Raw genomic sequence first — 20579 nt, 5'->3', positions numbered from 1 at the left:
TTTTGGGTTATTCGTTAGTTGTTTAATAAAAAAATCAGAATAGAAGTTTAATTTAATAGACATAAGTAGTATTGATTTAATGCTTATTTAATGTTTCCACGATCATAATATGAAATTAAATTTAGAAAAAAAAATGTTACTAAATACTAATACAATTTCTTTTCTTTTTCTAAATTTTTGTAGGAATTAACACACTGTCGTTTACTTTACATGTATGTATTAGATTGTTACATCTAATCTGTTTCGAATAAAGCCGTCCAAACCGCTCGTCGCTCGAACTCGCTCGCCGTTCGCTCGGAAATTGCTCGAAAAATACTCGCTCGTTTTTTCGATCGATTGTAAACGAGCCGCTCTGCTTGGTTCAGTTTGCAATTGAGCCAAGCAACGAGCAAATGTATGCTCGGTTCGGTTCGGCTCGAATATTTTTAATTTATTTTATATATAAATATATATGAACAAATATATAAATATATAGACAAATTACATAAATACAAGCTTACAATTTTTTGAACCCTTTTAAATTTTCTTATTTCATCAATTTATTAGTTTTATTTGTTCCCTTCAAGTTTTTAGAATACTAGAATTTTGTTTACATGATCATTTTATTTCACTTTAAACTTATTTTTAATAAAAATTTATAATTTATTACACGTTTGTCTAAAAACTATTAATTTATTTATAAAATATATAACTGACAACCTTTAAACTAGTTTCTTATCAAAAAATTTAAAGTGAAAAAGAAATAAATAATGCTCGAAATCGCTCGATGTTCGATCGAAAAATGCTCGATTCGATTTTGGCTCGTTTCGGTTTCGCTCGGTTCGAATTTCAGCCGTTCGGCTTCGGTTGTAAACGAGCCAAGCAACGAGCAAGCCTTCGCTCGGTTCGGCTCGGCTCATGAACAACCCTAGTATCGAATATACTTTTAACTTGAGTACAAAGTAGAAAGTATTATCAATTATGTAATAAGCATGTTCCTAATTAAACTTTCTGTATAAAATAATTCTAAAATTATATTATTTATCTCTTGGTAAATTATTTTCTTAAAAAGGCAAATATGTTTGTTGATATATACATAAGGTTATGTAACAAAGGCACAAAAATACCTAATTTTATGTAAGTTAGGCATGGAAATACATGTGGCTTTATGATTGATGGGACAGTTAATCATGTCTTGAATATTAGACTTAACTTTACTACTTGAACTCGAATAGTCTGAAAATACACAAATGTCTAAGAGTAACAATTGTAACACCGTAATATATGTTTGTCCTTGTCACCAACAAATCTGTTAATTTATATAAAATGATTTTACCTTTTGATACTTAAATCACAAAATCTAGTTACGTATGGTATAATTTTCATACTTAAGTGATTGAATTTGTCCAAATTAATATTGTTTTAAGTGTAGAGTATATTTTATATAGGTTTTTTAAACTGGTGTATGCATCACATGTAATCAGGAACCCAATTTCACCTGATAACTTGTGCTATGTTATAAGACCATTTAATTTAATAATATACAAAAGTAAACTATTAAACAATATTTCACGTGTAACACGAAGAAACAACACAAGGGCCCGTCGTAATACATAAAATTATTGATTATAATATGTCATATATATAGGTTGTTGGGTTTGCATGCTTCGAAACCAAGCCTCAAATCTTTTAAAAGTGGATGATATCTTAGTCACGTGAAAATAAAATATTGCTCGTTTTCTATATAAAAATCGTTTTTTATTAATATCATTAAATCATTAAATTATGCTTATTAGATTTTGTGTTTTAATATTTTTAATATCACAATCTATAGTGGATCACGATTAAAGTGTATTACTATTATTTCATATATTTAATGTTTAATTTAAATATGTCGTATTAAAAATAAAAAAAGTTTGTTGAATTTCTTATATATAAACAAAATAAAACTAAAAAAGAGTCTCTGTAACCGGGGAGGTCTAGGAATTAAGTGTCACACATAACAAAAATAAGGGTATTTATGTTGTACCAAAGAGTTTTATCACGTAAGGTGGTTTTTTCTTGAGGAGAAATGAATATGATCGGATGAATCAGACGGCCAGTGGCCCGTGAGCGATTCAATTGTCGTTAAGAAAACAAAAGTCTTTGTGACCACATTGACGTCACTTGTTTATTTTGTAAGTTTTGATAAGAGCAAATTATACATTTCGACTTTTTATAACAGTTTGTTTCACATTGAAAACGTGAATTGTGGTTTAAAGAAAGGGTAACAAATTAAATAACTTAATTCATGGTGAGATGTCACTCTTAGCACACCTACTAAAAACAAATAGTGTAGGAGTTTATAAACCGTTAGAACCAATTGAACTTGTCTACATTGAAATAAGTCGTTTGCTTTGGAATTTACGTGGTTAGTTCACAATTCGATTGTGACAGTTAGATGTTTAATAGAGCAGCCGATAATTTATAATCGGTTGTGCAAACTGAATAGTTGTTTAGCCTTTTTTTACACTTTTGGAATATGAAATTAAGTACATACAAATATTCATTATGTGTTCATATATTTAGAATACAAACTAACGATTAAAAAAACTCACACAAACTATCAAATCGCTAAAACTGGCCGGTCCAACCGACCTGCCTAACCTATAACCTTGGTCATTCAATCATAGTTAGTGGTTGACCCGAACTTTTTCTCAAACCCGGTTGAGTCAAACTGTAGCCGTCCCTATCTCTCCTCTACAACGATAGCGTTTAGAATGGCACATAAGTACATAACACAGTCTATGGACTTGACTTGACTTCAATTTTCCATCCCTAACTTGCACGCCAAGTTAGAGAAAGATCCCCACCCACCTCTCATATTAATTATGTTTTAGCTTTTGTGTGTTTTAAGGGTTAGTGATTTGATGATATAGCAACCGGTTTCTGGATCAATTTGTGATGTTTCAAAACCTGATTTGCTCATAAATACAATTTGTGATGTTCCAGTAACTTATTTCACCTCACTGTAACACAAATTTTTGAAGGTCAAATGTTAAAGCCCTTATGTCAACTAAGCACTTATGTGTCGCGATTTACCCATTCATAATACAATATGCCAACTCATATAAGTAACTAGTTACATAATTTAAACAAGGGCAGGCAGATGATGGTGGTGGTATCAACTCGTATAATTTTTTTTATATGCAATATATATAAGGCATATATACAGTGGCGGACCCAGGATTTTTTGACAATGGGGTCCTATTTTTGTCGGTTTTCAAACTTTTCGGGTCGGTTCAAGAGTCGATACGAGAAACATAATAAAAAAAACGAAATACATAAAAAAATGGGAAAGAGCAAGGCTCGAACTCGGGTCATTTGTGTGGTATTGGAAGGGGATTTCCACCAGACTAGAATGGTAATATTGATATGGGGTCCAAGTGTTAATTTATATGGGGTCCTTCAAAAATTTTCTATATCGCTTCTAAATAAATTTTAAAAAACATTGGTGTCCCGGGACCCCGACGGCTACTATCTAGGTCCGCCCCTGCATATATACAATGAAAACTCACTTAAGTTGAGAAAACTTTTGATAACCCATTGTAACAAACAACTTTTATTTTGATTTTTTTAACACAATGTGATGTATGCTATTAGCATCACATAAAACAAAATTTAACACACCCTTTTAATTTACCTACAGGTTATACTATTGTCACTTATCACCACTATAATGAGTTTGATTGTTTTAACAAGGTGCTAGACATACCAATCTAAGAGTCTAACATTTGAGATAGTTTGAGTCCATATGATAGTTTTTGTGATTTTATTATATCAAAGATATTGGGGTAATTAGACGAGATGTATCCATATGAGTTTAATAACAATGATAAAAAAAAGACGTGTGCATAAACCACCCAACTACGTACATTGATAACTTGAAAGCGTGATAAAAGATATTCCAAATTGAGTGGTTTATCTAATTTTGTAAGATTGCTGTTTGAAGCAAATAAACATTTTGGATTTATGCTAGGTATTGTTTATTGAAGGTATCATTACTTTTATTAATTGTAACAAAAATATTAAGAAATTTTTTTATAATAAAGTATGTGAAGCTTAATTTGCATAATCATTGAAGATTGTTGATGATCGTTGAAAGAAACCTGAATTTGTTATATAAAAAACAATTACTTAAGATTTTTGTCTAGAAGTTGTAATTTATTGTATTAAAAAATGAAAATTCGTAAAAAAATGATTGTATGAATGTGGTATTTTTGATATATATTTTATAATAAATATGGTGTTTTTTTTATGTGAGATAACCTGAAATAAATTGAAAAATCTAAAATCAATTGATAGACATTCAAGCACCGTAGAGAATACTAACACAACACAGAAAATTCATATCTCCACCACCATTTTATAATATAATTCATTTTTTTAAATATATACTATATAATAAATAAAGCTTCTTAATGCCACATGACATCACATAAGATAGCTTCTTACAAAATTTTCCCACATCTCACTTATTAGATACATTTTCCTTTTTATCAATAGTTTTATATTTAACTTTTTTTTCCTTCTTAATCAATTATTTTCTCTTTTTAATAATTAATTTTAATTTAAAATTTTAATACAAACATAGATATATTATTTAGTTTTATATAAATATGTTGTATTAGTTATTAATATTAACCTTTTATAAGCAACAAATTTTCACGTTGATTTAGATAAAATAATTAATTTTAAATATAAATTATAACTTTATATTTATTTTGCAATGAAGATTAATAAAAGCTAAAGTCAATCAATATAGATGGTTTCATTTGTTTTTAAGACAACCTGATTTAACGCATAGTAAGTGATGTCTTTCATTATCTAAAGTTGAAATAAAAAACAAAACGAAACTACTACTTTTGATATGTAGGTTAAAATTACAAATATTGTATACAAAAAATATTTATAGATTTGTGAATTTTCAACAACTTTTTATTTCCGTATTATGTAATATGTAATTTATTCTACCATATATTATATCTTTATATCATTTGAACATATTTACATTGTGTTATTATCTAAACAAATTTATTTATTCTAACTCATGTTCTACACGGGTCTTGATGCCATATGTCATTACACATGAGTGATCCTAACAAAAATTTCTCATTTCTCTCATGTTAAATATATATTTCTTTTTCTTATTAATAGTTTTATATTTTATTCTTTTTTTTCTTTTCAATCTATTATTATTGAGTGAACTGCGGTTTTCATCCCTATGGTTTGTTCAAAATCTGCGATTTTAGTCAAATAGTTTTCTCTCATATCTCTCATATTAACTATGTTGATCCTTATAAAACTTCCCTCATCTACATTTCTCTTTTTAATATTTTATTTTTAATTTTTAATAATTTCATTCTAAATTAAAAGAATTAATACCATCATAAGTATGTTAATTTGTTTAATATAAAATGTATTGCATTAGTTATTAATATTAGATTTTATAAGTAACCAATACGAAACGGGTGGGTTTCTTTAACCGATTAAAGTATCAAACATTGTTCATGTCAAAACAGTTTAAGATTAGAATGAGTTTTGGTTCACGAGTTGATTTAAAAAGGTTGTCATTTACAACTAAGTTTTGATATAGAAAATAACAAAGAAATAATTTATGATTTATGAATTTTCTAACAACTTTCTATTTCTAAATTGCGTAATGTGTAACTTTTTACTGTATAATATATCTTTATATATGTGATACATTTTTTTATTTCACATTATGTTTTTATTTAAAAAAATTACTTATTTTAACCCGTATACTACACGGGTAACTAACCTAGTGATTATATATATAAGTGATTTCAGATCCATTAATTTAAACTTTTAACCATCATGATTAAACACCCCTGTTAATTAAATATTACTAAACATGATCTGATTGACCAATTATTATAACTTTATGCCAAGTGCTAACTCCCCCTACCAAATTTCAAGAATGGAAGAAATTAAAATATCAGGAAATGTGACTGTGACATGTCATTTTATTTTTTGGAAAATATTTGAACTTTGATGGGTCCCACTTTTGTCACACTTAGATATGAAATAAAGTACCGTGGCTGCAAACTCAGCCGCCTCTACGGACTTTTACTTGTATACATATTTTTTTTTATTTTTTTATTTTCAGCAAAATAGTTTCACTTTGACCTTTTAAGTTAGCAATAGTTTAATTTACACCTTATTGTTTTACGAAGGGTAACCGTTCTTAGTTGAGGTCCGAGAAAGAAAATATAATACTATAGACGACCAATCAAAAGAAAGTTTGATAATGATTATAACACTTGTAAAAAGTATACATACATGTTACATAATTGTCGGTCTTTAGACGTAAGGGCTATATAGACATCTTTATTCAAAATGGTTATTGCCTTATTGGTGAAACTAAACATTGTATAACTAGCGGTGGTTTAAGTTGATAGTAACTTGATTTGGGGGGTGTTTGAGATTACTTATTTTATCTTCTTATGACTTTTAACTTATAGCATATAAGTTGCAACCTTGTGAGTGAAGAAGTCGTAAGTTACAACTTTGTAGCTTATAACTTATATAAGTTATAAGAAGGTTAAATAAGGAATCTTTAAATGTAACAAAAAAATCATTTATCGCAAAAAATAGATAGTAAGTTGATTTTACAGTTGTAAAATGTATACATGCATGTTTCACTTATTCATGTCTTTCGATGTTAACATTTAAGTTGTAAAAACTAACAAAAATAGAAATAAAAATAGTTGTTGTAAGACAAAATAAGAACTATTATCACAACTTTAAGTCGGTGGCATTGAATTTACAACGTATCCAAACAATTATAACATATAATTCAAATATAGATTACGAAATACATTCAAGCTATGATAAGTCATAAGATACCAATTCTACAACTTCCAACAAGTATATTTGCACTTAAACCCGATTGAATGATACTCCTTAAACTAACAATCACTTCAAAACCACCACACACATAAGTGTGTTTTCGGTTAAACAAGTCATTTGATTCACCATGTAGTTCGTTCACTTGAGTTGATGTACTTAAAAATTCACGTTGTATGCCTAGTTCAATTATACATGTGTGTGTTTCCGTATAAACAAGCCATTTGATTCACCGTGTGCTTTGTTCATCCAAATTGATGTACTTAAAAGTGCGCGTTGTATGCATGGTTCAATTATATATATGAAATCAATCCAATAAAATATCAATGTATGGTTTTTAATTATATCGTAAAAAAGTTCATGATACTTGTGACCCAATGTACCTTTTCCACGTGGTTAACACTAACCTAGGAACGTTAAAGGTTGGTACGAGAGTAGGCTAGAAGGTGTACGTCATAGAAATAACATGACATCATAACTAAACACATGTACAAATCTATATGTGCATGTAAAACATGTTTATATAGAACTACAGCGCAACAAATCGTTTGGTATTCCATAAGGACGCATCTGTTAGAATCATCAAATGATACCTCGATACCTTTTTAGGAAATCCTACTTTTAAATAATCCAATGATACGAAGTCATGGCACGAATCCTATCATACACTTAAATCATTTTTTTATTATTTTTTTTTTATTTTTCACATTTAAATGCATTCAAGTTCTTGGCATTTGCCATGTGACATGTGGTACAAATTAGGGTCCTTTTGGTGCATGTGAATCACATATCAGTTATCACACCCCACATTTTTTCAAGGTAACTAAATGTGAAATAGCATTGTTTTAGTATCCAATGATGCTCCATCGTTAAACTTATGGACTAAATATGAGATTTGTAAATTTCAAACCATCAAATTTGTTGTAAGCATTATTTGGGGTCAAGTCGGTAATGAGTGCGAAAAGAATGTTTGCCATCACAATAATAAAACGTGATTATCACGTTAATAAGAGTCTTTACAACTGGTGTCATAAAATTGCGTGTAAGAAGTTTTGTAAATTATATATTGTGATTGCGAGTTACAGAAGAAGGAAAATGATATACGAGAAAGTTATTTATACTAATATTTATGAAAGTGGTTACTATTAGTGAATAAGAATGAAACGATAACGATATAAATAATATTATTTAACTGAAAGAAGAGAAAAAAATGCAGTGATCTTTAATGTAATTATATGGATACGGATAACGAATTGATTGTGAATGCTCTAACCTTCTTGGAACCAAGGCTAGTCAATTATCGTTTATTAAATAGAAGATTCATGTTCAATTTTTTAGAGCAACGTATCTTGATATTTGTTGGGCTGCGATGGAATCGGAAAATTTTGAAGAGCACACGGCTTCTTACTTTAACTAGATCGGTAAAAGAATCAAACATTCGGTGAATCATTTAACTAGGATTTCATTTACATCATTTTATTTAATTAATGAACATATGATATATGAACTACATAATTTTATTAATCTATTTAACTGAACAAACACGTATACATGTCCAATTTGTGAAAAGATGTTTATGTTTGTTTACATTTGTTTACATGTTCATTTAATTAATTAGTTAAAAGTTTTTTGAACGACTAACGTGAGTGTGATTATATTTAAAACTTGATGGGCTTGGAGCCTTGGAGGAAACAAAAGGGATGGGCTAGTTTCTATTAATAGGTAAGGGGCCTTTTGTTTCTTGTTTACCAAGTGTAATTAACCCATGTAGCTAGTCATAGTTATTAATCTATAAACACCTTCGATGCAAGTGTAATTTTTTTCTGAGCTAAAAACATGTAATCTTTTTTTGAGCTAAAAATATAGCCGTACACATATATCACCTTGACCGAACTACATTACATTGTCATGTTCTAAAAGATTGAATACAAAACTAATGTGCTGGGGTAGAAGAGTAGCCCAAAACTGTTGTCAACGTACTTAATGGGCTGGTGACATTTGACAAAAACATTTACTCCGTATTAACTTAACAAAGTTGCTGTTCGCCTGTTCGCTAAAACTGAGCCTAACCAGACTGTTATTAATGGTTTGACTTCAGTTTGGTTTCACCGTTTGGGGTCAGGCTAAACGTACCTCCATGGTTGCTTGTCATACCCCCTCCCTGGAACAACCAACTTTCATATTACTCATTGAAATTATATAATTAACAAATTAGCACAAAAATAAGGATTTCGAATTATGTTTTTACAATATTGCGTTTTCTTTTTATGATTTCGGGTTTAGGGTTTAGAGTTTAAGGTTTTATGAATTTTTTATATTAAATGATTCTAATCCCTTTTAAATTATAAATTGATTCATGCTGTTGCACATGAATCATGAATGGATAACGTGATATATTAATATTCGTATTATGTTATTTTGAATTACTTAATTTTTCTTATTCAAATTGAATTTTCTATTTTAAGATGTATTTTAAGATTTCGGGTTTAGGGTTTTGGGTTTCGGGTTTAGGGTTTAGAGTTTATGGTTTCAGGTTGAGTATTTAAGGTTTATTTTGTAAAATAATTAAGATCAACAAATAATATGAGATACAAATTATAAAAAGGAAAATAAAAGGTTTGAATTGTATTTCTTAAATACTTGAAGGGAGAGAGTATGTTTAGTAAAACTACAGCATAGGGAGGTACGTTTAGCAGCACCCGAATTTATTTGGTCTTTATAAATTATAATGGTATAATCTTTGGAAAATATTTCATATGCTTATAATTTAGTATTTCGTTTCTAACTTGGTTAACGGTTAAATGTTCACTCGTTAAGTTCAATCGTTAAAACACTGTCAGTTGATGAAATACCTATACGGCGATACCATGTACTCAAGACAATATCAAATAAAATATTGTGAGCTAATATTAACGTATAAATAAAAAAAATAGATATAATAACGTATGTTGTTTTGTATGAAATTAAATAATTAATTATTTTAAATAAAATGGTTGAAAGGTCAAATACTGCAAAATAAATACCTATATAATTTAATTATCATTCAAAGCTAAGTGAATTATGGACCCGTAGTTGACTACGTCTTTGTTTTATTAATGAAACCGAGTCAACAAATTTTATGAGTAACAACCTCAGAATTAACTTATAGGTATTTCTGATGAGTTTTGCTTTACCTCAGAATCTAACAATATGATATACATGTATGTAAACTTCCTTAAGTCTCGTGTAAGTCTTGACTCGTTAAGAACTAATTGCAATTCATGTATTTCAACCAAATGGATCAATTTTACAATTCAACCTTTGGTGCTTAATAAAGAATTTCGACCCCTTAATCCTTTGTTTAGTCTGTTTGACCCAATATGATCAAAACCCTTTGTTTAGTCTGTTTGTCCCAATAAGATCAAACCTCAAACACAATTAAATATGTGTATTTGATCCTTCAAAACCATTTTTAGTCATAGTAGATTTGCTATTTCATCATTTTTCGTATTTTAAGCCAAACTTTTTTAGATAAATAATATTTTCAACTGTTATAGGTGTTTGAAAGCTTTGCCATTCTCGTGGAGTTCTTCACTCGAACAACCCTTTACCGTGGACCATACGTGGGTTTTGACCACATCAGTTTCTCACCCATACCCACTACACCACATCATCGTATTAATACAAAGAGTATACATGTTTAACCTTGTTTGATGTATCTCAAGTTTGACCATATTTTCAAAACATGTTTCAGTTCAAACTCTTATAACTCATTAAACTTGACTCATGGATTGTTTGATAGCCTCTTAATGATTTCATCATGAAACTACATTTGAATCGGTCAACACCAAAATGTGTTTAATTCACTAAAATGAAACCTCTAAATCAGCCATAGCATTTTACCCGGTTAAATTTATAATTACGTTAAATGAAGCATCTAAATCAGTCAGTCTTTTAATGAATCGAATTCCAAACGCTCCTCAAAAGTCTTTTTAGTCTTTTAGAAAGTTAGATAACTTGTATAAAACAGTGGCTCTTTGGAATGGTCCAAAAATGACTAGTTGAAAAGAGAACAAAACTAACATGTGAAAAACAAACCAGTTACTTTTTACTTTACTGTGATGGTACCTCACTACATAATATAAATCTTGACCTAACGTACGTGCTTTCCACATTAAAATTCAAAACATTCAACAATACTTCATTTTCTCTCATCTCCCATTCAACAATAATCATCCTCCTCTTCTTTTATCTACAAATCATCCGTCTACTTGCTTATATAATATCTCTGCTCATCAATCATCAACAACGAGGTAAGAATTACGTTTGTTATTTATATTTGTATCAATGTTTGATTATGAACTATTGCTTCAATCATTCTTTTACTCATCTTTTCAACTTTCTACTTAGTAATAACTTAATTAATAAGCATTTGAACAACTCGATTTTAGTTTTCCACGGTGAAACTGCTTTGGATTCCGATTTCTGATTCTATGTTTGAACAGCTTTTGATGAATTCGTCTATATCTTATACTCGCTGTATAATTACTCTAAACAGGGTAATTACGCTACAACAAAATACAAGCAGAGTAATTCTAATTGTATAATGTTACATAATTATTACTGCTTTATTTATATTATATTATATTATATTATAGCGTAATAATTATTCTATAACAAAATCTTTTTAGTACTTTACAAGTAATCTGCTTATATTTTGCTGTTAGGAAAATACCCCCACATCCATGTTCTAGTTCGAATTCTATGATAATTTTGTTTGTACGAACTTGCCCAATAATTTATTACTAGTTCAAAAATATTCATACATTATTATAGATTTATACCGCCTTTTGTACTATTATAACTCCTTTTACACTTTTTGGCTGTTTCCTGAATTGTTTTCTTCTGAATTTAAATCCTTTTAAAACTCATTGCCGCCTAACTGATTTCACTGTACTAAAATGAATTTGAAATTCAAATGCCTTCATTTTTTACATAAACTTGATTTACACGATTCGGCATCTGTAAATTGTAATTATTGCAAATTAACATCAATTTTGTCGGTTCAAAACATAATCGGCTTTATGAGTACCTCAGTGTTGCTGCATTGCATTATGGTACATCCAACAGATGCCCAATACTCCTGCATCATTAGAAACAAATATGCATTACAAAAAGCACTGAGAATGTAATAAAATGTAACTAATAGCTATTTATTAACATTTTGAAGATAATATATCGTTAAGAAACAGTAAATAATGATGATAATGACTGAAACTCTAACATACTAAGTAGTGGCGAGCAAAAACTGAAAATCGAACCGTCAACCGAAATTAACCATAACCGACAAAACTGATCAGTTATAGTTAAATGAATACTGGTTAACCGACCATTCAGTTATAGTTTACGTTTAATGAGTTTCCAGTTTCCGTTAACCAACTTTAACCAAAACCTAACCGAACTTTATATGTTTGTGTAAAACCCAATCCACTTGCTATAAAGTTAGTTATAACTAAATAAGAAATTTACTACAATACTTATCATAATTGCTAGAAAAAAATAATAATTAAGTGCATACCTCAACATGGCATCCATTCCTTTTGCATAATGATTTAAGAGCAAGATTACAGCCCAATGTATTTTCACTAAAGTATGTCTCAGATCATAACGAAAAAAAGAATCGCAGGAAAACAAAAACAAAACTTAATTTTTAAGAAATATTATGTTACTGTTTGTAAAAGTATGGATCACTTTAACATCTTAACGGGATTTTCTTGCAGAGTAATCTAAATAAATCATGAATTCAAAAATCTTTTTCAAACACTGCTTTGAGTATTGTTAATAATGTATCATAGTCTAAAAGTTCAACCTTGCAACAGCAATACCGAAACCTTTATAATCAGATGTCTAAAATAAAAAATGAGGCAATGATTTGTGGATTAAAAGTTTTTGTTATCTTAACATAACCTAATTTAGGTAATACTTGATAAAGCAACCTGACCCGGTTAATGTTTGTACGTTTTGTTGTCATAATTTTAAAAATTATTATTACTTGGTTTTACACACAAAATTCATATGAGATATCAATCAGTATATGTGTGTTTAAGAATATAGAATTTCTTACCAATGAAGTGTTATTATTATTATTATTAAGTTAATAATATCCACCTGCTTATATGTATGTATCTTACCTTTAAGGATTTCTCTTAGAAATGACAGTTTTAACGGGAACTATAGGCAGTTTCAGTATATATACGCAATAGCTACATCATACATGTAATATGTATGGGTTAGAATATCCACCCAAGACCTTAGGTTATCACCATGTTGTCACAATTGAAGGTATTTGCTAATATTTGAAAACTTTTGTTACTTGTTAGATTATATAGGAGGTATATGCTATTTGTTTTATTTTATCAAAATTTAGTGAAGCTTTAAATGACTTTATTAACCTTTTTCTATTTGAGGTTAGGGGTGACATGGATTGGTTTAGTTGTGTTAAAACCAAACCTATAACCAATATTTTGGTCTTTGGATTTTTATAATCGATTGGTTTTGGTGATAAATTGTCTGGTTAATTCGGTTATTGGAACATGTTTTGGTAATTCATGGTTAGTTAGCCCCGACTTTGGCATAGGTGAATTCAAGCTAGTTTCAACTAGTTTATGTATATCTTGTGTGAAATATAATATTACTAACCCTTTTAGTTATAAAGGAACATAAGCAAAAACTAATAGTTTACCCATAAGAAAATAATGAGAAAATGTTTTCTTCATGTAACATGTTATTTCCAAAAAAAAAAATTATAAAGATTGATAATTATCGATTCCCTTGGTTTTTCTACACTCATATAACTATAACCGAACCATAAAACTCAGTTATAAATATAATCATAACCTAAATACTTGGTTTCTTGGTTCGGTTATTCAATTTTTCTCGTCATCCATGTTTGAGGTAATCGAATTATTATTTGTTTTGTATATTTTTTTTGGGTAATCTATAAAGGGAACCCAACTTTTAAAAGCCAATTAAAAAAGAATTAAATATTAAAAGTTGATTACCTTCAAAATAAAAAAAAATGGGTAACAGATTAGTTTCATACGTTTTTGTGGAATTTGCCTTTCGTCTAATAATAATATTAAATTATATATTTTTGACCGGCAAATAATAATTGATGTGAATTGGCATTAAGCTTACACGTATCACGATTTCATTTTATATTGCTGTCAATTTTCTTCTATATATTCCATCCCAACTCGGAGTTGAAAAGGTCCTTTGAAATTAAAAGAGCCAAACATATAATTCCTTAATGGACGGACTAATTGTTGCTTTGTAATATATGCAAATAATAAAGTTTGACAATCACTATACCAAAGAAATAGTCTTGCACGTCTGAACTTTTTTATCTTAAACTTCTTTTGACCTTTATACGACTATACTTCAACAAGACATGTATAAACAACTTAAAGTTAAATGCTACCACTATAGTCTATACTATCTTGATCGATTTCCATAATAATCCTTTGTTTTCATTTTTTCTAAAATTTTCAGGTTTATCTGTTAGTTGACAAATAAGCAAAATGGCATCGTCTTTGGTAAGTCAAATATCCAATATCGCGTAAAATTTATATATATAGCTATTAATTTGTTGTCACTCAAAAATATTATATGTTATATGATCTTTTGTAATTTTCTGTTTTTAGGCTAAGTTGGATAAGGGTTATAGAAGGTCAGAATCAAGAAATAAACATTCATGGTGGTGGGATAGCCATATTAGTCCCAAAAACTCCAAATGGCTAGCAGAAAATGTTGAAGGTAAGTTTCTAATATGCAATTCTACATGATATTCATGGTTTGCTTAAAAATAAAAGTTCATAAGGAATTAATATTATAAAAAGGTGATCAGTTTACAAACATTTAAACGTTATTACGTTAATGCTTATCATGGTCCATATGAGAGCCCAAAGGCCAATAATCTTGTGTCTATATTGGGCTTTAAAGAGATTTGTTTACCTATAAATATCCTTCATTATTTATTTTCTTGATTCTTATGTCACAAATAGAAACTGGTTTTATGGTATGCATATAGCAGCATTGTTGTCTTATCAAGAATTTACACCTTTGCTTTTCTATATTTCTTTTAACCAATAAATTAAGAACTTTACCCACCCATCCCATTCAGATCAAACCATCTCATTCTTGTGTAATTTCTGTTTTGAAACCGGTATATTTGGCCGATTTAAAAAGTAAAAAAATCTACATCAAACGGCTAATTGTTGTTTTGAGAAATGAGATATCAAGCCAACTGGTTTTACTGGTGTGACAGTTTAATGGTTCAGTTTTGATGGTTTTATACGATATTTTTTTAAAACTTTTAGATCAATAATTTTTCTCATATTTTTTGAAAGTATGAATATGGTTCATGATTATTGTACATTTACATAATTACATATCCAAAATGAAAAAGGATTTAAAAAGAAAAAAGTATATAAATATTAAAGGTTAAACAATGGTTTGGTTTACACGGCCAAATCCAAGTTTCAAACTGGACCTAATCCTCAAACCACATAACCAAACCGTTTGAATCTCATACCGGCCAACTTGCTTTGGTTTGGGTTATATGTCTTCCTCTTGGAATTTGGATACATTATCTCACGTTCGTGGTGTCTTATTTTTTATGCCTACATTGTAGATTTGTACCGTATAATATAATATTTTGTGGGTGTAAACGAGCCGAACCCGAGTTGCCCTAGACTCCGGCTTCTTTACTAATTTCTACTTATATTATTAAGTTCAATACATTTACAATTACTTTTTATATATAGTTGTAATTTCATATGTAACACAATATATATTATTTAGTTATTATATAATATATATTTAATATATTAAATAAAAGTTGATAATGAAGCTCAGACTAGTTTATTAACCAAGTTTATTTTTAGCTCGAGATCGTTTAATCTCTATTCATTTATTCAATTCAAACTTCTACGAGGCAATCTCAAATAGCCAACGAGTAGTGGAACTCAGTTCACACCCAATAAATTCAAAACCATGTTATCGCTACATGCAACTATTATACCATATCTATCTTTAAGATTCTCAAGATTATTCCTTTACAAATAATTAACTTTAAAAACATCTTTCATGTCATGCTTGCCATGTTACATGGCATCACGCTCCCTCATGACAAGGGTCCCATGTTTTGTTTTATTTTTTTAAACAAAACCCCAAATTAAAACACCTTTTTGGCCTTCTTTTTTCATGAAAAAAGTTAGATTTGTATCATTTAATTAACAAGTATTACCGACTATTCTAATAGTCAAATACCACTCATAATATACACTTACTTTAATCAACTTAAAGGCTTTATCTTCCCATTGAAGTTGATCATATGTCCCACTATTGGTTCCTTAGTGGCTGTCATAGTTGTTCCTTAAAATCTCACACTTTCTAGTGTCCTAATAAATTTGGGTCCCATTAAACACACCTTTAATTCAAAAATAACAAGTCACAACAATCAAACTAAACATTTACAAATATATCAAATGGCTAAATTTCACAACCTTAAACTCACTAAAGAGTTTTTGATTGCAGAAATGGATCAAAGTGTTAAAAGAATGTTGAAACTTATCGAAGAAGATGGTGACTCGTTCGCTAAAAAAGCCGAGATGTATTACCAGAAACGACCCAAGCTTGTTTCGCATGTCGAAGAGTTTTATAGAATGTATCGCTCGTTAGCCGAACGGTACGATAATGTTACGGGTGAGTTGAGGAAAAATATTCCCTCGGATCTTCAATCTCAAGGCTCGGGTGTTTCAGGTGTGTCGGGTGTTTCGGATGTCGGGTCTGACCCGTCCTCGGGTTTTAACACTAACCCGCGTGCCCGGCTTGGTAACCGAGCCGCGGGTTTTGATGTTTTTATGAAAAGTGGCGGGAGTAGTTCGGATTTGGGGACGAAAGAAGGTGATGACACGTCTACGTTGGATTCGGAATCGGAGTCGGATGACTCGTCGGTTAATAACTACTCGAGTGTTTCGGGAAATGATGATCATAGCATGTTGCGTAAGAGAATCGTTGAGTTGGAAACCGAGTTACGGAAGTATGAGTCGATGGTGACTCGGTCGGATGATGTTAAAGAGGAGAAGATTCGGGTACTTGAAAGTGATATGAAAATAATAACGAAAAAGCTTAATGATTCGGAGGAAGAGATTAAACGACTACGATATGAGCTCGAGAATAACGGGCCTTCGGGTAATAACTTACAAGCCCAGAAGGAAATCTCGGGCTGGAAATCGAAACTCGAGAAGGAAAAGCGAGAAGTGTTGAGGCTTCAAGATAGGGTCACGAGGTACAAAACGAGTTTATCGGAACGTGATCGGGAAATTCGGGCTATGAGGGAAACATTGTCGAATGCTAATAAAACATTATCAGAAGAGAATGTGCAGCTTCAAGAACAAGTTACAAAGCTTTTAAAAGAACAAACGTTTTTAAGCGATACGTTAAAAGAATGGGAATTACGGTGTCAGAATACGGACGAGGAACTTAGACGGATGAAGGTTGTAAAAGTCGAAATGGAAGGTGAGATCGAGAAGTTGAAGTTTAAGAAAAATGAGCTTATGGTCAAAGTCAACGAGCTTGACCGAGAGTTGACTTTGAAAGACGGTCAACTCGATGGGTTAAGCCGGCATTTGGACCAACTACAATTAGAACATGTCGAGTTAGTTGACCAGATTTCAAAGTCAAACAAGTCAATAGACGAGTTGACTTATAGAGGCGAAGAATTGGAGAAAGAGATCTCCAGGCAACGGGAAGTGATTATAGAAGGAGCCGAGGAGAAACGTGAAGTGATACGACAATTATGTTTTTCACTCGAGCATTATAGAGATGGTTATCAAATGATGAGACGGGCTTTCATGGGTCATAATAAACGACAGCCAGTGGCAGCGTCTTAGGATTAAGCATTGCCGGGTGTTAATAACTAATAAGTGACGACAGTCGTTTATGTAAGTTAAATCATTTGGTGATGTTTTATTTTTGGTCTTGTTGGCTTTGTTCCGAGTGTGTAAGGAAGGTTTGAATGTTGATCATGTATGTTGATAGATTTATGGTCTGTCAATGCATAATCTTTAGTTTGTGCTTTTGTTTTGTTGATCATATGATTCATATCAATAAGTTCCAAAATATTGGTGGTTTTATTTACGGCCGGTATTGTTTTATTGCTTATTATTCGTGTTCCCTGTCCGTCTTAATTTATGGTTTATACCAAAACCTGGTTTTACGATTTATAATGTTGGCGAAAAACTGGATCCTTTGGTTTACGGTTTATACAGCTAAGAAAAACCTGTAATAATAGATCATTTTTCTAGAATTTTCAACTAAAGTTTTTATTAATACATATTTGATATGAAAGAATCATAAAATTTTGTCATATAAACTTATAATACCAACTAGAGGTGTAAAAATCAGTTTTAAGGCTCAAACCGGTACGATTCGAGTGAGTCAAAACCAGTTATTGCCCAAACTTGACTGTTTGAAACCAGTTTTTGCCTAAGAACTGAATGGTTTGAGACTGGTTTATAAAGGAGAAAATGACTAGCTCAGTTTGGTACCAGTTTTTATCCGGTTACAATTGGTTTCACATAGTGGTTTTCAAACCATTACAAACTGATGGCTCAGTTCTGTTTCAAACCAATAAAACGACTTCTCGAGCTGTCCAGTTTTGGTTTAGGGGTCAATTTCAGTTTGTTAACCAGCTTTTTGGTCCACTTCTGATACCGACGTACACTTCTTTACACTAGCAACAATCAATGTAAAGTTACATCTAAACCATTGGTGTCAGAAAAAAGGTTGATCGACTATATTGGTCAAATATTAGAGATATCTTTTCTAATAAAAGAATTATATAGACAATCAGAATCTTCATCATGAAAGAATCCATTGATGGATTTGTTCCCTCCCATTTGCTCAACATTTGAGAGACTACAATCAACGTTTCTTTTCTATGTAAAATCAAACTGTTAGTAACGGTTTAACCTAAAAACCTGCAATTCCTGCAAAACTTGTACGGACTGAGCGAAGGTAACATTTAGATGCTACTAGTTTTGACACGAGTAATGCAGTTGCATGAATGTGGCCAGCTTGAACCAATATAAATATATTTTTGTTACAGGTAAAATCGAGTTCTTTATATACGCTTTTAACTCTGCATTTTGTCCTAGAAAGGATCCTGTTGACAGTTAGACGTAAGCATTAAGAATAAGGTTACTTAAAGAGTCTTCATTACACAAAATATTTTAGACACCTTGATGGCTTGATACCACCATACTATACGCAGTTGAAGTTTTAAGTTTAAAAAGCGTTATGTTTATAAGGTTTTCAATTTCAATTATAACTTAAATCAGTTAAATTTATGTAAAATGACCTTTTTACTACTCTTCAGCAAACATAACTGATTGTTTATCTAATTAACTTTAACTTAAATAATATATATAAATATACGCGAACCACATATACTGTTCATGTAACTACCTTTATATCTTACCATATATATAAAGCTTTTTAAGCCTATGAGATAAAGCAGATGATATGATGTTACAAATGAGAGAGAAGCACATGGCTTTTCCATACTCACGCGGACCATAACTTTAAAGAAAACAATCACGTTGATATCCCCTCGTCCCACCATCCGCGACCCTTCACATTTCTTTTACAGCTATTACAAACCTTATTGTTCTATAATGATATTTGCAATTGTGGCCTTCCTTCTATACAACAGTGTTGCACTTTTACAGCTATTTTAAACCTCTTAGCTCCAGTTTATTTTCTTCTATTTGCTTTTGGTGATATTACCCATAACGTAACATAACCTAATTCATCTAGGAACAATTAACATCACTACAGTCTATGATCCGAGTGCCATAAAGACTAACCCGGCCATATAAGCTCGTGTGTAAAGAAAAACGATAATATTAAACAAAATTGAAAAGGTAATGAATGAATCTTCTAACAATAACAGTTTAATCAAAATTATACACAACCTAGAGTCTCTTACTCATCTACCAATCTGTACATCTTATTCTTATCATATTTTAGTAACGAGCCCAAAACGTTTCTTTTTTTAATATTTTTTTGATAAAGTCTAAGTGGTATAGGTTTAAAGTCAAACCTTATTGTGTTATTTTAATCAATCATCCCAAGCATCATCAGCACAACCCTCTTTTTTTATCATTGCAGTAGGGGCAATCATGTACTTGTACTTATCTTCAACATTTATTGATGTCGGTGGAAGCTTCAATTGTGCAATCCTTGCTTCCTTCTGTGCAGCTGCTGCTTCCCTCTCCTTCCTTCTAGCCACCTACATCATACACACACTTATGTTGTTATATTACACACACATATGTTATTGTCTCTAAAAGTCCCGAACATGTAAGATCAAAACATTAGCTGAAAACGGGCTTGAAAGTCCTTATCAAAACACGTTAAAAAAACACGATATACTTTTGCTGAATGCGTACACATAATAAGTAAATTAAAACTGAGTGGGGGTTGACAATATGTCAAAATAGCGCGCCTCTAATCTGTCTTCTGATGAGGAATCCGCAGATGGTCCTCCTTTGGTGCGGAAAAAGAAGGCTGCCGGCGGGAAGGGGAAGGCGAAGGTTGCCTCCACTGCCGATCTGGTGAATCGGTCTGATTCAGAGACCGAAAGC

The 20579-nt window shown here is 30.7% G+C and overlaps 1 protein-coding gene across 1 annotated transcript; it reads left to right on the top strand.

Moving 5' to 3' along the window:
- The first annotated feature begins 14394 nt into the window (after positions 1-14394).
- LOC143610942 (protein NETWORKED 4A-like) lies at positions 14395-17965 on the top strand. Its single transcript, XM_077085282.1, has 3 exons — positions 14395-14462; positions 14571-14682; positions 16465-17965. The coding sequence occupies exons 1-3, from the start codon at positions 14448-14450 to the stop codon at positions 17820-17822; spliced, it is 1485 nt and encodes a 494-aa protein (XP_076941397.1). The 5' UTR covers positions 14395-14447; the 3' UTR covers positions 17823-17965.
- The last annotated feature ends 2614 nt before the right edge of the window (positions 17966-20579 follow it).

This window comes from Bidens hawaiensis, unplaced genomic scaffold (genome assembly GCF_021521415.1).
Source record: "Bidens hawaiensis isolate Kalapana, Puna unplaced genomic scaffold, B.hawaiensis_p1.1 tig00028750_1, whole genome shotgun sequence".
Classification (NCBI taxonomy): domain Eukaryota; kingdom Viridiplantae; phylum Streptophyta; class Magnoliopsida; order Asterales; family Asteraceae; genus Bidens; species Bidens hawaiensis.
The sequence above is the reverse complement of the archived record's forward strand: the minus strand, read 5'-3'. Positions and strand labels throughout refer to the sequence as shown.